Raw genomic sequence first — 14,287 nt, forward strand, 5'->3', positions numbered from 1 at the left:
AAACTTTCGTTGACATCGGCGAATCTGGCACTCATTCAATTGCGAAAATAAAAACGGCAACACCGCTGTGACGTCACTGTAAGCAGGAAGGATACATTCTTTCTCTGTGATGACTTGGTAAAGTATGGTACGGCTACTGCAAAACGTGAATGTGTAGGGCTCTGTTGGTCTAAAGCATGTGCAAATTAAGAATTACCGAATGAAAAAGTGAACTTATTATTACTATCAGGTTTCGATCAAATAGGTTGAGTTTACTTTTATCAAACAGCATCTCAATTCAATTGAAATTGCAGTTTCATAGGGCTACAATTTTCATACTTTTTTATTTGTCCTAATCTGGCTATAGCCATTTGCAGTGTAACAACAGTATCTCACAAACAGTACCTATAATTTATGGTTGAGGCAATGCCTACAAATTGCTGTTTATGTGACATTGTCAGTGACAAAGACCGTGTGCTTTCTTTGCCCACTTTCCCACAAAACAAGGTACGGTACTGAGAAGAAGATGGTCAAAGTTTTCTTCAAGTGTTCGAAAGTGGGATGGGCCATACAAAACTAGTCGTATATGTTCACTTCACTGAAGAAGATTTTGTTAATACCACTCAAGTAAAAATGCATACAGGCATGTGTTGGAGTGTATACTACAAGGTGATGCTCTCGGAAGCAACAATCGGATTGTGATGCCGTCATGCATTGTTTGGAGAATCAGAAACAATTTTCCAGATCCAGATGGCCGTTACACAGGATTTCAATGGCCAACTGAAGGCACATTATGAGAGAGAGAGAAAACTTTTATTTATTTTTAAATAGTGATGATGAATTAAATATGAATGATGATTCGTACGATTTTTTCATTTTTCACTTCAAGTATATTTTAGGTTTTGTAGGAACGTATCCAATACAGTTTTATTAAACTGCAAAAAACAATAAATCTTCGAAAAAAGCAACCGCTTGTATCAACTCCGACCAAACTGTGATCCACCAATTACATCTAAGAAGCGTTGGTTTCATCCGTTGCTAACGACGTCCACTTAGGATGACGTAATACCACCAAAGTCGTCCCAGAGCAGTGAAATATGGAGTTTTGTCTGTGGTGGCGCTGCGGAGCATTTGTTTTATTAAATTACGCCCTAACCAGTCGAGCTACGAGGTTAAGATTAAAAAGTTTGCTAAGTGTAATTCTGCGCTAGGAAATGCTTTAAAAAGTTACTATACTTGGATCCAACCTGTCAGGGGCACTTTAAGCTTAGTTATGCAACTTTACAAATTTCTATTCAATCCACATTAATTTGATAAATGCGACTGGTTACCTTGAAGCACCAACGTGCGTTTATGTCTGACCCTAATCGATGCTAAATTTTGGGCCAAATTGCTAGATTGTCTGGGAAGTTTTCGAACAATATTCCATAAAATTGAGACAACTTAGGGCAAAAAATAAAAAGTGTTGATTCATGTTCCAGCACTTCACTGATATCACAGGAAATTAAACTTTGGAATATGAAACCTCAAACAGGCACAAAATGCAACAGAACAGAGAAAAAACAATGCAAGGATGAAATCATCTTGCAGAAAGCAATGTTAGCATACACTATTTTTTAATAATTTATAAAAAAGCTGAAAGTCTAATTCTAAATAAGTCAAATTATTGATTTTGTGCAAATTTTTGATCAGCTGGCAGTTTTGAATCTGACAACCAATAACATTTAGTTTACTTTTTGCGTCATAATGCTTTGACACGTTTTTGCAAGAACGGAAGAGAGAGACAGCAAAGATTAATGACGCAATGGTAGAATCATTAATACTGTAAATCTGACCGTGGAGAGCAGCTGACTCGAAGACTAGGCTATTATGTCCCATAGCTGCTTCCTGTTGTCTGTTGTATCGCATCTTTGTGATCGCAGTGTACTGTATGTTATCGCAATGGGCGCAAAATAAAAAAATATTGATGAAACTACTGCAGCCTGCAACCCGGCCAAATCAAACGGCGACCCACTTTTGGGTCGCGACCCATAGGTTGAGCAGCACTGCCCTCAACAATTAGACACAAAATGGGCTGGTTTAAAGGAAAAGGTTTTCTTAGACCGATTCATTTCTAACCGACAATTCTACTAGCGCAAAAATTTTTATTAGAAATTTCAAGCAATATGCAAGTCAATAAATCCTATATGCAGTTACTTTTAATTCTCTGCACAGAAGATTTCTAGCAGATTGCTTGAATATAAATAAAACATAACCATCGATGGACGTCAAAATGCACGATCACAATATCGCTAAAATTTTGCAATTGAGCTTGGCGGACTTTGATATTGTATTTTTTAACATGATCTTTGTAATTTAATATTACTATCTTATTATACAATCGGTCAACTAAACACTTTGCAAACTTGTAGGTGTTGTCTGAAGTGTACTCTGTGGAAAGTTATATTGACTGTAGTTATCTTATTGCGGTCGTATTGCTGGTCAAAAAGTGTTTCATTTTTTTAGAACACCCCACATAACAAACGAAAATAGAAAACTATCTGCCAGATAAATAAATAAAAGCCAGCATCGAAACAACATACTGTCTTTGTATTTTTTGTTATTCTCAAGAAATATTAGAGCTTCTATAAATTTTGTACCTAGAAAGGTCAAATTGTCAAAAATTAAACGTAATGCTTACTTGTCTACAACGTTGCCTACAACGCAATCACTACTTGATAGTTTGAAATGGTCCTCAACAATTTTGAACGACAAAACATCTCCTGGATCTGTGTTGAATCTCCATTTTAAAGATTTTTGAGCCACTTTGTTGGCTTCCTTTCCTCCATTAATCATAAGCGTCTCTCCTCTTCTGACAGATTGAGCAGGAACTTCATAAGCTAATGACTTGTCAACAGTTTGACAGCTCACATTTGGCAGAATACTGATGTTGATTAACATTAACAGAGTAATAAACAACATCTTTTTGATTTGTCATGTCATCTTTAAAAAACTGTAATTTGAACTGCTTATACCTGTATAGCTTGGAAACAAAACACGTATTCTACATTGATTATACACCAAAAACTCAAAACTTCTTCTTTGGAAATAGGCTAAACTAGACAATCGACAATCTGCTTTGTTGTCAATTTTCGATAACATAGCTTATGTGTGATGTAGATGCGAAAACATGGTCAGGTAACCGTCATATTACAGTGTAAAAATCATTACAATGGACTTTACTCTCTGAAACTTCCCAACGTCAAAACATTTAGCAAGACAACAAGCTTATATCAAAACGCAGGAAACAGATGCTGTGCCCTGCGTTTCAACTCCATTAGGTCGGCTGCTTTCATTCTCATTTCAACAACGAAGCCAAACCCGAATCGACTCTTCTTTTCGCCATGAAAACTTCAACTGTTTGCAAAAAATTGCAGAGCTGTGCTTTCTTGAAATGGATATTTCCGTATCGTGCTCTTATTGCACGCTCGAAGTGCATGTATTTTCCTGTGCTGTCATTCTTCCATTCGTCATGTTGGGCTATTGTATATTTATAGGCTATTCAAGATAGAGAAAGTATTTCGGATAATTATACCTTGCATGTGAAATAAACATCGAAATTACGTGTAGTGTTCTACCGCAGAAACTAATAGCCGAAAATCCATGTTCTTTTATGTGAATAGTTTATAAAAATTGCTAATATTGCAAGCCAGAATAGCAAACGCATTTACTAAAATCTGAAATATTAACTTCGTTTAAAATTTGATGTGCCATGGGTTTTTGATTCAATATGTAAACATTTTATTCCGCATACATTGCGTAACCTACTTTGAAAAGAGAATTAAGGCTCACAAACATTTCTTACTTTAAAATTTCAAGTGCGTTTACTCATATTTGAAACTCATCATACAGCACTTTGTCAAGGCGGTCATGAAGGGTAAATTTCTACGCTTCTTAAATTTCGATGACATTACAACCTGATTGTTAAGTGCGCTGTTAGCACAGCTAAACTGCTGACACGAACCCAGTGAACTGACAAGTCAAAAGCGTTCTCCCTTTGTGATGATGCAGCTTCAACCAACCGGCAGTTCCTGAGATTGCGTGGAGTTAATAAGCGGAAATGACGTATCTTAAAACATGTGAAGCGGTTTAGAAGGTTTGATTGTTATTTTTTTAACCAGAAAGTTACAATAAACGCTGGGTTCAGATAATTGGCATTTGTTATCTTCTTACAATATTTTATAAATTGCAACAGTTTTTTTTCAAGATCATCACAGGCAACAACGCGTCTTTCTAACATTGATTTAACGTCTGCAGACGCATTGTAAAGAGGACTGATTTTTCTTGCTGGGATGTCCCAAGTGTTCAATAAGAGTCATATAATTTCCTTGTATGTCTTTTTCCTTATCATCAACAATAAGTAGGAGTAAGACCGAGGAGGTGGTACATATTGACTCGGGACTTTTTAATGAGCAAAAAAAAGAATAATTTTATGTGGTGTTCTTTTGTAACAGGAATACATCAAACAGTTTGACTGGGTCTTGATTTTGTAGACAATAAATTAAAGGAAAACTAGTCACGGTAAAAACAACTTGTGTTTTTATGTCATAATGCAGGGGTGTACAACCTTTTTGTCCAAAGAGCCACATGCGGTTTAAGACTGATTGCGCGAACACTTGAGTATTTACTGTTGATAATATAAAAAGTCTGTTGATAAGTTGATAATACAGGTCATTTCAAAAAATGTCACAATATTGTATAGATCTCTTCGAAACGGCTTTTGGATTGTTTATCAAAAATTGCCTTTTACAAAACTTCTACTTTGTAATTATAATACGTTTTGATCTGACTGGTGTAAATTCAAAGCATTTTTAAGACAAAACTCAATGACAAAATCCCTAACCTAAGCAAAATTTCTTTTGTGTCCCAATAGCTTGCTCAGAGGCGGGTGATAAATGATCAGTGTCTTCGTCGTTCATACCAGCAAGCTTTTGTTGGAAGTGTGTCAGGTTGGCAAGGAATGATTAATAATCCATGTAAGTGATTGATACAAGTTTAAAAATTGTAAACAAAACTAGTAGCCTACTAGCATTATTTGTTTTCAACAACATGACGGTAGGCATGATATTACAGACATAGGGCAAATGTAATTTGCCCTATTGGTGACACCTTGCGACAGATTAAAGCAAAGAACTCACTGAGAATTATTTGGCTTTAGCCTACTATATGTCTAACTTTCCGGCTTTTGAAAAAACTAACTTTGAAAAATTTTGCTCTGATGCAGTGACTTTTCCACACTTGGTAATAATTTCAGTTAGTCATTTAACCCAATACTTTTTACGAAATTTCAGTACATGTAGCCTAACTCTTTCACCTGGTTCGACTCTCGGGGTGTGCGCTTGAGCAACGCATTTCAAAGATTGCTCTCCACTCAGCGGCATCTAGTGGATGAAATAATTCAAAGACAACAACACTTCAACAACTGCAGACGTTGAATCAATGTGACAAGATACCAATCAGAAACTTGACTCGATCAAACTCAGTGACCGGGTCTGCGTCAGTGGTTCAAAGCCTCTATCTACGCGCATGCAAAACTGCCAGGATTAAGTTTTCGAAGAAGCTTTCTCAGTCCGAGGATATATTTTATCAATCAACCAAACTTAAACATAGGCTACGGAAGAGCACAAGGCTCACGGTGATTATTAAAAAGTAATTTTTCAGCACTATCTTTTAAGCTTTTGTTGTTGTAAACTCTATTATTGGTAAAATTATTGGTAGGCTATGAATGGCAAGGACTCACGTTTTATTACAAATTTGTAGGCTTCTGGAACCAATAAGCATTTATTTGCATGGAAAACGATTTGTCAATGGAATTATATCAAGCGTGGAGTGTACTTTCTCCATGTCTTTCTAATTTATAGAGTATACAGAAATGATTTTTTGACGCGTTGATGATTTGAAAAAGATAAAACTTGGCTGTTTGGAAATAATAAATTTACGCTATGCTGATGGTACTGTTCTGTTAGCTGAATCGCTAGAAGATCTTCAAGAAATATTGGACAATGTTAATTCAATTGGTAAAGAATTTAACATAAAAATTAATGCTAAAAAGCCAAATCAATGATAATCTCAAAACTTAATATGTCATACACAGTGGCGTATATGTCCCTGTAGATCAGACACCAGAAAGTTAGGGTTGGGGCATTCCCACCCAATTGAGCAATTATGGCCAATAAATTGCCCATGACAATAAAAAATTAAAAATTTAAGTAGCTGGTATCAAAGTTTCTAAATATTTTGCCTGCTTCAAGGTATGGTGTTGTTGTTTATCAACTTCTCTAGGGTGTTTAAAGCAGAATGTCGACCAGAGCGAACCACACGCTTGAACAAATAGCAGTCGTTTTTCATCAGTGGCTTTAATTTTTGGTAGGTAGCCTAACAACTTCCAATGTTTTTTGAGACAGCTCTCTTCACTATTTTTTTGACCAATTTTAGTTTCGTGCTGAAAAGTTGTTAAAATAAAGTTTTGTTTCATATCGACGGAGAAAAGTCTTTCTTCACTTATTTCAAAACCATATAGTAGACTAGTTTGGTTTTGTAATGTGTTCCAGAAAAACATGAAACGCATGAGATCTTTGCAATGCAAAAAGTGTCATGAAGTCAAAAGTGTGCAAGCTTGTGTACAGCGTGCTTGGTCTAAGAGATGGCTTGAGCAAAATAATATGTATTTCAAAAATTTGTTTGTGCTGTAGGCCTATTCGTGTTTGAATTATATTCATAACTTATTTTGTATTGGCCACTTAACCAATTAGGCTAATTGAACAATTTTTTGAACAAAAAACGTACGACAATGGGCTATACTATTGCAGGCCCAACTCTAAGATCCGATTATAATTGGCACAACTATAAGCCTACATTTTGTGATCTACAGTATCATAGGTTAAATCTTGTTTGTGTCTTGATACATATCATTTCTTTTGCATTCTGACAAAGAAAAATAAATTGAATTGAAATGTATATGTTGCTATAAATCAATGTAGCCTAATGTAAAATTTGTTTCAAAATCTCTTTTGAAACATATCTAGGCCTACATACTGCATACCACTGGTCAGACATCAAAAATTACGTGTAATCACTTCCTTGAGCCCAGCTGTGATCAACAGGTTGTGGCTATACTATTTGTGATCCTTTTGTCCATGTCCTGCAAGTTTACGATAAAGTATTCACAATAGGTCAAAGTTTTCACAACAAACTTGCAAAGTAACAGATCTTGTGTTAATTACAGGATCTGGGGCGACGGTTTTACCGGTTTGCGGTTACTATAATTTTTTTCTCCTCCAGGCTTGACAGACCAACTTCTCTAGGTGGAACATAAATCGGACAGTGGTAGTGCATGTGGTTTGCAGTCTGTTCTTTTGGTATCATCTATTTGGTGTCAATCTTTGGTATCATCCAAGATAGACTCCGCATGCATTCGATTGCAACGGGCAGAATTTTCTTATTTAAAACGATTTAAAATTCTGCTTTTCAAATATTCAATCGAATCACTTTGAATTAGTAGGCTACACTAGAAGATTTTTTGCCGACTTCTAACATAATAATGTCCCGTTTCATTACAATAATAAAACTGTTACTATAAAACAGAGCGAAAAAGTTTCTCAAAAAAGATAATTGAGCTCGATCGTGCTGTGTGTTTGTACTCCTCATTGCAATGAATTTGGCGCTCCAGTTGTTCCAGGAACGAGGAGGCAAATGATTCTTAACTAATTCATCGACTTATTTTAAAGTATCAGGTTTGGTGGCCGTGCTTAACTATATTTATTGATGCATATACCGCAATATTAGATCCTTTCATGCACGTCTTAAACGATTAAGGTTTTGCCACCTTTTCCTTTTGTCGGTTTTGTTACTGTATTTCTTTTTCACAATATCATTTCTTTTGCATTTTGACAAAGAAAAATAATTTGAATTGAATTTTGATTCAAGCTTTACAGTATAAAAAAGATGTAAACACCATCATTTTAAGCTACTTAGTTAAAGATTTTTTGCCTATGTTTATACAAAGAATGTTGAGCAGAAACTATTTTGACAACTGTATAAAGCATCGCACCAATGCAAGTCAACTTTTTAAAAATCTATTAACATCTCTTCGGGCATTGGTTGAAATAAATGAGATGTTCTGCGAAGCAGCGGAACGCTTAAACAGAAACGTTTAATCTACCTTTAGCATTATACGTGAAAAACCGCAAACGCTTGTTTAGTTTGAAAATGCTTTTACTTTGTAAAGATCTACTTCGTAAAACGTTATCCACAAATGCAAGAAGCAAATTTAAGAGGATTGTGGCAAAGGACTCGTTGCATGTTATATCAACGATAGTTAGGCATTTAGTCTAAGTTGCTCTGGTATGGCATTGATTTTATATTTTATAACTATATGCTATAAGACTTCTTCATCATAATTGCAGCAAAACTTAAAGCGCAGGAAATCTACTGAACAAAGTTTACATGATTCCAGCCTGCTTATCCGTGACTTGCATAAACAAGGTATTGGAAACAAATTTTGGTGGAAGCCACTGGCAAACTCAGTAGAATTAATACAGGTTGGTGTCTCTTTACAATAAGGCAGCAAGGTTAATCTGACGAGAAAAATGACGTGGCAGGTATCGGTTACTACGCCAATAACTTCATCCAGTAGCTACATTAACGTGGCCACATGACTGATGATCATATTGTAAGTATAATCTTAGCCATGGTATAATATACGTTGTATATTAAGTTCGACGCCACACTTATTGGGATACATTTTCAATTTTGTAAATTGAACGGCATTTTTGCAAATTTATCAAAATTGCGCTAGTTTACAAATAATTAAACAATTTTTTCAAGTATACGTGTAAGCGAATTACAGTAACCGCCACACCGCTATTATATAACTGTTCTTTCATTCCAGTCAAAGTCGTGTTGTGACAATTACTGTATATTTTCGAACCGTTTTAAATTTATTTTATATCTATAAAAATGTCATGGAACGCAAGAGAGAAGAATCATGATGCGTTCTACCTGTGCAAATTAAGCTAAACTATCACACGATGTATTTTTTTGCATATTTAGTTGATTTCCGCAACTTGGTCCGTTGGTCCTGTGTTTTGCCATGCTAGACACTACCTGGTCTAGCTCCCTGAAAAAGTCAGCCGTGTGTGATTGACGAAACGTCGGAATAAAAGCAGATTGTCACTTTATACATCGTGTGATAGTTTAGCATAATTTGCACCAGTAGAAGGCATCATGTTATTTGACTAAATGCCTGGTGAACAGCTTCATTCAATTTTCAGATAAGAATCACTGATGAAAACACGCAAAGTTGAAAATTGTACACAACATAGAAACAAGCATTGAAGCAAACCACGTGAATATACAAAGATCAGCTGTTTTTTACACAATTAAAACACAAACAAACTAATAAATGGCATTTTTAGGCTTCACGTTTTCTGTTGTGTCCTAGCATTGATGACTATACCATTGTGAATGCTCTATCTAATTCATAAATCACCATACATTGTAGGAAACTTCGAAACTGCATAGCCCTTCCATACAAGTACAGTGAATGTTTTGTAAAAGCGCCTGATGCAGGCAAACATCGGATGACAAAAAAAATTTGAAGAGTTGAGTCACTGACAAATGGGCTACTCATGTCGAATTTTGTTTTTGATTTTGCATTCTTTTTTCAAGGCAAACTTGAAACCAATTTCCTGCGAAAACTAAAGTGCTACTATGCTTTCTGTTCTTGCAACCTTCAAAAGTCTCCCAATCGTCTAAAGAATAAACTGTAGACCCTAATCAAACACAAAGCAACAGAAATGCATGGTTCACATGAAGCTTCAACCAGTGCAGGAAAAACAATAAGTTTAAAACAACTTAGTACGTATATAATATTTATCATCGCAATGTAAGTCAATAAAACATAACAAGATATCAAAACAATATAAATAATGATACGCGTATGCCCACCCAATGGGTCATGCTGACATCTTTGTTATAGATTTTCCTTACATAAAAGTGACACCAAACAAGAGATATTTCTTTACCAGATTATCGCAACGTAGAAAATGTAAAGCATTGTCTACCTCTGTTGGTACATACGTAACTTTGATGCAAAGATAATGCTGGGTCTCGTTCCAAAAAAACTCTCAACAAGATCCAACTGAAGCAACCCAGTAACAGAAGCCAATAAATAACAGACAAGATTCGCTTGGGTTACGTCATCGGTTAGTTTTCAGTGAGACACTTTGTGGCAATCTGTTAGCAGTTCTGATTGTTGCCCCCGCGGTTTTGTGTACCCTTACGCAAATTCAGTCAACAACAAAAAAACATCTAACAACCACAAAACACAGGCAAGAAATAAATAAAATAAATTACATTCTCCCTGTACCTATTTTTGTTACTAATTGGACCACAGTTACCACAACCCATTGTCACCAAATGCTTCCCTGTCCCATCCGTAAATTAGCATTTTACGATATTGTTGTTCTGAACTGGCAACGCTTCTCGATAGTGAGTGTTGCTGTTTTATGATACATCTTTAAACAAACTCATCGTTTTTGCGGGAATGAATATCTACTCGGCTGTCTTTAATTAATGGCTCTGTGACGCCTTCTAGAGTGCCAATTGATTGGTCTCCGCTGGTATCCGTTAGCCGACGGCCACTTATAGTGGAGTTCCGTTTATCTGCTGGTGACAGATGAATAGTGTCTTTATGATTGTTATCGCCACCATGACCTAGTGTAAGTGTAGTTACTTGAGTACCGCAGCTGTTATAGGTGGAACTTTTACGTGGTATAACTGCTGGCAGACCGTGCTTCAATCTCCATTTGTTTATTAGTTTTTTCACCTCAGACTTGACTTCACCATTTAGGAAGCAGTAAAGCAATGCAATAAGAGTCCCCTGCAAAATAATATTGTTTTTAATTTTCAACAACTTACCATTATTCAAAGCTTTAATTTATAATTGGCTACTCGCACGGAAATATTTTAAAAACGCTGATAGTTTCTGGCAGTTACAGCTTAATATATTATAGCAGAAATAAAGACCAGTTCCTTTGCCAGATTATAAGGTTAGGTTGACATAGGCTACCAGTTTATCTATCAACAGAACATCTTAAAACCATTTTCTTCACAGATAAGAACGATAAAAATGGATTATTTGCAGCACGTTTATAGCCTTTATTCAAAGTTTTGAAATGGTTGAAACGTTTAACATAAGAATAATAAGTTGTTCAAAGTACTTTGCAAGAAAATCAGTTCAATTCGGTTCATGTTACACTGACCGCAACAGCGTTTTCAGAAATAGACTTATATCAACCATAGTGGACAAACTATAATCGTGTCTGATTTTGATAAAAAAAAACGTGTTGAATAAGAAGCTTGCGGTGGTTTATCCATACGTTAAAAAACGGTGAAATAATACTCTAAAGCACGAACTCTGTTGAAAACGTTCAGAATTGAAGGAGGAATGTGCATATTTATTTGCTTTGACTTTAAAGTTCAATTTAGTTTTAAGTCATCATTGACAAACCAACCGATTATTACACAATTTCTAACTTTTTCAAGGATATAATGAAAATATGCAAAGATAGTTAAAATACATTCATCTTAATATGTTTTCTATTGCTATTGCGTTTGGTTCTGATGTAATTTGTAACATATTGTTTGTAACTGCTGCATCCTGTGCCTCAAATATTAATTTACGGATATCCAGCAGTAGACTACTTCATAAGTAGTAGTGGCGGTAAAAGACCGGTAGACCGTAGTGTGTTTCTGTTTTTCTTCACAGTTGTGTTGTTCTTGTCTTTGACAAATAAAGTATTGATTGATTATTATGGGATGCAAAAGCAGATACAGCAAGTAGCTTTAGGAGGGGGGATTTTAACAAAACGCAATGAATAGGTCTATATTTTAGGAAATACAATCTCCCCCTTCCTGAATCCGCCTCTGACTGTGTGCTTTTCGAATTTTTATTCAGTCAATAGCGTAACGTAATGTTCAGTCAATAGCAATGATGGGGCGATTTTCTGGGTAGAGGCACCGTGGGCGTCCACGTTTGAAAATCTTCAAAATATTTCAACAAGGACAAACCAAGAGCAAGATGTTGTAAATTTAATAAGAACTATGGACAATCGATTGTTGTAGAGACTCACGGTAGCCGACGCCTTATTCAAACTTTGCCGATGATGATGATGAGCGTAAGGTACCAATCTATACACCGGCGCAGGTTCTAACAAATTTTCCCTCTTGGTGACAAAACTTAGATATTTTAGACATCATTAAACACAATTCAGACAATTTATACACAAAATTGTTTTTCTTTTACCTGAATCGATGTCAAGATCATTTCAAAAGAAACTTTGACTTTCACCATAATGTTCAGCAGTTCCATATCATCGTCGTTGACAAAGATGAACACTATGTAATGTATTCCGAGAAGAGGAATCAACGCAAGAGTAGACTTAGCAAGTCTGTATTTGTAATCATTCCTTGTCATATTCTTGGCTCTCAGTTTGGACACAATGATGCGCACAATGAATATGAAGATGCAAAAATTGGCCTATAAAAAGGTAAAAGCTAAAATAACGTTTGGTTTTTATATGTTCATGCAGATTTCTTTTTAATTCTTTTTAAAAATCTTATTTTTTTTAAATTAACCACTTCATACGAAAACATGTTACACAGTGTTGGAAAATAAATATTGTAAAAGAAATAGTCTTTTTATTTTAGTGCAATAATTTAATTGCGGCAGCATTTAATAAACTTAGCGACGACTGAATTTCATTACAATTGATTGAGGAAATAAAAAGTGTTACTCTAATTACATTTTCCGCTGCTTTGACCGCATTGCCTTGGGGAAATCCAAAGAAAGGTATAGCTGGTTAGTTACAGTAACTAAACGTGAATTAACCGTTTTGAATACTGAAAAGTGTTGGTGTTTAACAAAAAATATTATCGTTTCTACCAGTAGTTGCAACGTTCATTTGATGAATGCGAAAGTAAAAGCAAAAAAATAAAAGTTGTTTTATTGCTTCACTGAAGTTTTGTTCACCATGAAAATGGGCATTTAGTCATTCCGATTAATTTTTAAAATGGATTCTGTTTGCTTTTGTCATGTAGCTTACAGCATCTAAAAGCAACATGACTATATATTGATACAATAAATGAGCAAAAACTACATTACAGCAGTACGAAAGAATTAAAAGTTTTCAGCTACAACATTTATATGTGAATGATTGGGATTTGAAATGTAAGTTCGAACCTGTTCAATGACACATGCACAAAGTGACAGTTTTGAATATGTTAAAGTTTATTTTAAACACTTCTAAGTTTTCCTACATGTGTACTTTTATTGCTGGCAACATTTTGCAATCATTTAAATGTTTTGATTGTTTGACAGGAAATATTTATTTACGAAAATATTTACAATAGCCCAAATAAATATAGCCATGTCGCTTAAATACTTTTTGTTTGCTTCGTCAAGTAACAAAATACTAACCCCAATAGATATAATAATTGGTGCTCTTAATGTCCACAGTATTTGTGATGTTTCATCCAACTCCCAACATCCGACATTCTCCAAGGCCAGATGAAGCACAACCCAAACACCAACTGGAATCCATGGACCACCTGCACACAAGTGGCAATGAAACTTACCACATAGAAGTCATAAATTATGAAAGACACTAGAAAAGGAAACAGGTAGTTGTTTAGAGAACAAAGTTTCATTGACTCCAACAGATTTATTGCAGGAAATGACATTTTTATCTTTTTGTTGAAACGAAGGATTAGACAAGAAGTTTTGATGGGGAAGACAATTTGACAGTTGAGAAAAAAATAGGGGAAAACAATTAAAGTTAAGCTTCTTGTTTTGGTACCTTTTATTGCGGTTCTAAAAATAGGCTTTGTGTCAACTTACCCCATCCAAAGGCCATGAAAGCGGGAAAATATTGGTGATCTTTCATCGTGAAAACGAGCAATATAAGAAGATATAGGCCTTCCACAAGCAACCAAAAATAATTTGCTACAACCGCGTAATGCATCAGCGCAATGACTACTCGGCAACTTATCTGAAACATTGATAAGACGTGTTGGTTTGAATTTTAACAGTGTGATTTCATATAGCGCTTTATCCGCCGCAGGTATAGCTTGCTATCAGTTTTGATTTACAAAAAAAAGAACAGTAAAATATCCGCAGTGATTGAAATAATTCAAAGATGTATTGCTGCTACGCTGCTTAAGAATTGTAACAGCTTCAAACACAATTGTTTAAATATTTAAAGCTATT

General features: G+C 35.2%; 1 protein-coding gene across 3 annotated transcripts in view; it reads right to left on the reverse strand.

Moving 5' to 3' along the window:
• Window positions 1–9,314: 9,314 nt before the first annotated feature.
• Window positions 9,315–14,287, reverse strand: part of LOC145779605 (glucagon-like peptide 1 receptor) — a 45,696-nt gene continuing 40,723 nt past the window's right edge. For all 3 annotated transcript variants that reach the window (XM_082591237.1, XM_082591236.1, XM_082591239.1), the window contains 4 exons: window positions 13,919–14,069; window positions 13,499–13,629; window positions 12,326–12,559; window positions 9,315–10,900 (listed from right to left, as the gene is read on the reverse strand). In XM_082591237.1, the coding sequence (XP_082447363.1) occupies window positions 10,538–10,900; window positions 12,326–12,559; window positions 13,499–13,629; window positions 13,919–14,069 (879 nt within the window). In that variant the 3' untranslated portion in view covers window positions 9,315–10,537. The remainder of the gene's footprint in view (window positions 10,901–12,325; window positions 12,560–13,498; window positions 13,630–13,918; window positions 14,070–14,287) is intronic.

The sequence above is a fragment of the Aplidium turbinatum genome, chromosome 11, assembly GCF_918807975.1.
Source record: "Aplidium turbinatum chromosome 11, kaAplTurb1.1, whole genome shotgun sequence".
In the NCBI taxonomy this organism is placed as follows: domain Eukaryota; kingdom Metazoa; phylum Chordata; class Ascidiacea; order Aplousobranchia; family Polyclinidae; genus Aplidium; species Aplidium turbinatum.